The sequence below is a fragment of the Saccostrea cucullata genome, unplaced genomic scaffold (assembly GCF_032062105.1).
Source record: "Saccostrea cucullata isolate Sc308-1 unplaced genomic scaffold, CSIRO_AGI_Scuc_v1 ctg3208, whole genome shotgun sequence".
Lineage (NCBI taxonomy): Eukaryota > Metazoa > Mollusca > Bivalvia > Ostreida > Ostreidae > Saccostrea > Saccostrea cuccullata.
In genome coordinates, this window is record NW_026919654.1 from 661 (window position 1) to 4,660 (window position 4,000).

Consider the following 4,000-nt stretch of genomic DNA (forward strand, 5'->3'; position numbering starts at 1 on the left):
TTCTTTCTTTCATAGCAACTAAAATAGATTTTAAACATTTCAAAATGATACTGTAACTGCAGATAAGGTTTATTTACATGTACATTGTAACTCTGCTTCTCTGTTTGTAAACGGTTAGAACTTCGTCAAATGCCAACAAGAAATGAGCCTAATCGTTTAATCATTGAATCATATGGTAAAACAATAATATCATTTATTCCCAATATCTTGCAGAATACACAGCTAGTCAGAAGATCTGGAAGTTCACAAGTTTCAACTAATGCTGTGTCACCAGATGTTATGAAAAGCAGTGGTAAAGCATTTAAATTATATATTAAAAAACCTTTACAGGTGAAGTACATTCACAAGTAAAAAAAAAATATCATGCTGTAAGACTTAACCTTTCAAAAAAAGATCTATGATTAAGTACTAAAATTTTAACATATTTGAGGATTTTGAATACATTTATATATATAAAAAACAAATCAAATGCTTTTTTCTCTTTTATTCTTACGCTGCTTGATAATATTTGAAGTGCTTAAACTTACACATAAAACAATTTTAAACAAGGCAAGAGTATTCAAGGACAACTGACAAATATTCTGAACAATCAGAGGGAAATCCTTTCAACTGTCAAGTTGGTGAGAAAAGAAGTAAATGATCTGCAAAAAGAGTTTGACAAGAGAAAAGAAGAATCTCATGAACCCATCAGTGTTCCTAACAGAATCAGGGTAAGGTTTTATTTAATATCTTGTGTTATAAAGAAGAAAGATTATATATTTTTAGCATATGCAAACAATTCTTTACAAACATAATTTTTGAAACACATGTAACATGTAAGCCAAATAACAGGTAAAAGTAAAGTAATATAATTACATGCATCAAGGATTTTTTTTTCTGCTTGAATGAAAATTATCAAAGTTTAAATTTCATGGATATAAGTATCAATTTATGTGTATCTATATAGTAGAACATTAAAAAGACATTTATACAGCTAATTTATTCACAGACTGCAGTGAAGGAATATTTTGCCAGTGGAGAAGATATAGAGCTAAATTGGGATTACCAGAAAAGGTAAAACTTGCACGCAAAAAACTAAAATAATGAAATACTTTCTTTGATTTTAAGTATAGGAATTAATTTCGCAGCCAGTGCAAAAAAAAAAAAATACATAACCTGCATAAGCGGGTTATGTATTTTTTCTGCAATAGCTGTGACATTAATTCCTGTATTAACAAAGACATTTTTAGCTCACCTGAGCCTGTTAGCCAAGGCTCAAGTGAGCTTTTCTGATCAAAATTTGTCCGTTGTCTTTTGTTGTTGTTGGCGGCGTTGTAAACTTTTCACATTTTCATCTCCTCCTCAAGAACCACTGGGCCAATTTCAACCAAACATGCCACAAACTATCCTTAGGTGAAGGGCATTCAAGTTTGTTCAAATGAAGGGCCATGCCCTCTTCCAAAGGGAGATAATTATAAATAAATGAAAAATTAATAGCAACTTTTAAAAATCTTGTTTTAGTTGTTTAGTGTCATTTATGCACTGATAAATGGCAATGGTCTTCATTAGAAATAAAGAAAAACAATATTCAGTGCATATAAATATAGATTTAACTGATATTATAGTCATATTGTTTTATAAATATTTCAAAAAATTTGATCTATTGAGAAAATAATCCAAGAAGCAAAGATGTTTCTTACATGATATGAAGAAGAAATGATATTTGGTCTGAAAATATTCTTTATTTAAATATACAGGTACTATGATGACGTGAATGCAGAGATGACAGAATTCATCAAAAGAAAAGTCAAAGGGGTTGCTCCGGACGTTTCCAATGAGGTTCTGGATGGCAAGTATTGCTAATACATCTATGGTTTTTTACTCAAATTTGATTGAAAAGCATAACTTAGAACAGGGGCTGAATGAGTTTTTTTTAGCTCCTTTGGTCCCTTTTTAGCTCACCTGATCCAATAGCTTAAGGTTTACTGATCTCAATGTCTGCTTAATTAACTTCTTCACAAGAATGAATTGGCTATAATTTTTACCAAAAAATGGAAAAAATTGGGTAAAGGAGAGTTTATATTAAGAAAATAGGACAAGCCCCCTTCCAAGGGCAGATAATCAAGAAAAAGACAATATAGGGTGGCATTTTTAAAACATCTTCTTCTCAAAAACCACTGGGCCAGAAAAGCTGAAATTTAAACTTATGTGGAAGCACTCTATGGTTGTGTGAATTCTATAATATTCAAGTCATGACCCCCAGGGGTAGAATCGGGCACAATAGAAAATCCAAGTTTTACATTTAAGTAGGTAGAAACATTTTTTCAAATTTTCATCTCAAGAAACACTGGGCAAGAGAGACTGATTATGTGGAAGCATCCTTGGGTGGGGTAGATTCTAAATTGTGTCCTAATCATGACCATACCCTCATCCCCCTTCATTTTACATGGAGTAATAATAAAATTTGAGGTACATGTATAATCATTGACTTTATTTCACATACAGCTGCTGTTAAGAGATATTTCCCTTCAAAGAAAGAGGGAGCAAACAGAAAATCCAAGAACAAAGACACTCTTCATAAGCAACGGCAGGCCAGGAAAAGGAGGTAGATCAGTTTTAATTTATTTATTCTGTAAACCTTAATATTTTCATTGGAAAAAATTTTGTAATTTCAATGATACTGTCTGTTTATAAAGAATACAATTTGCATAATATTTAATGGATATGAGAACTGACAAAATGAGTTAATTTGTTTCGTAGAACTGTAATTAACTCATATATTTCTGCAATTTTATTCTGATTTTATAGTCAGTTTTATATATCTAAATTAACAATAATGAAAAGTACCTGTTGCATCCTCTGTCAGAGTATTTTTGAAAAGTGACTGATCATGATCAAAAGACTCATCCTAAATCTCAACACTTGATGTTGTTAAGGCATTTAATTAATTATATGATCATTTTTAAAACTTAAATATTTAAAAGTCAAATTAGTTAAGTCAGCCATGAAATATTTCAGATATCCCCATAAATGAAAACTGTTTCAATACAAATTTTCATCAGATCTTGAATTATTGCTTCATTGGAATGCTGGTCTGCCATTTTAAGGAAAGATTGACATGTATAAAGGAATGTCTTTAAATAATTTTAATGAAAATAAATTCATTCAAGAAAAAAAGTCCTCAAGAATTTAGCTACTTTGAATTTTCAATTAATTGTCTCCAACATGCTGACCTCAATGATGATTTGTCAGTGTTACAACAGTACATTATGAACTAGATGCATGGATAGACAAACCTAATAAATGATGCATAACAGGCTTTAAAAAAGCAAATATAACATTCAGGGTAAATCAAATAATACATCAAAATCATCGCAGAAAGTTGTTTTGATTTCACTGACCATATTGTTTTTTTATCTCCCTAATTCAGAAGGTCAGAAGAAGACTGCTTTCTACAGAAAAGAAAACAAATTGGCCTCAAGAAAAAAGAGAAGCAGTTTCCAAATTGCTAAAAAGCAAAATGAGCCATAAATTGATGTCCAGTGATGAAGAAGGGGATGACGGTTTCATCACCCATCCATACTCCTGGGAGAGTGAAACTTGGAGAAACATTAAAAGTAGTCTGGACAAGACATATTTGAAAAATTGCCCCCCGCGAAGTGCCAGACTGCTTCAAAAAAGGACAAAGGGTTCCATTAAGGAACAAGACAAACCTGATGTTGATGAGGAATTCAATTGGATTTTTGATTAAATAGTTAATGAATTTTGTGCTGATTTATATATGTTTTGCATTAAAATGATAAACGGATCTTGAATTTTTGTGGTTTTTGCATATTTTACAGCTCTATGGGGGTTACAATGTATAGGATGTGGGCTCTGAAATGGAATTAAACCATATATAACATGGAATTAATGAATATATTTCATAGTAAAAATATGACTTTTACACAACAAAACTTCAACTTTACAATTCACTAAAGGTGTTGTTTTCATATATTTACATTATGTAATTTTTCAATTT

At 30.9% G+C, this 4,000-nt stretch overlaps 1 protein-coding gene across 1 annotated transcript; it reads left to right on the top strand.

Annotated features, from left to right (window-relative positions):
* Positions 1-213: 213 nt before the first annotated feature.
* Positions 214-3,786, top strand: LOC134235493 (uncharacterized; the record flags this gene model as incomplete). The annotated part of the gene is made up of 7 exons (XM_062717624.1): positions 214-292; positions 550-710; positions 989-1,053; positions 1,737-1,828; positions 2,485-2,584; positions 3,150-3,156; positions 3,410-3,786. Coding segments are annotated over 7 exons (825 nt in total), but the record flags the coding sequence as incomplete, so codon positions are not given.
* Positions 3,787-4,000: the final 214 nt, after the last annotated feature.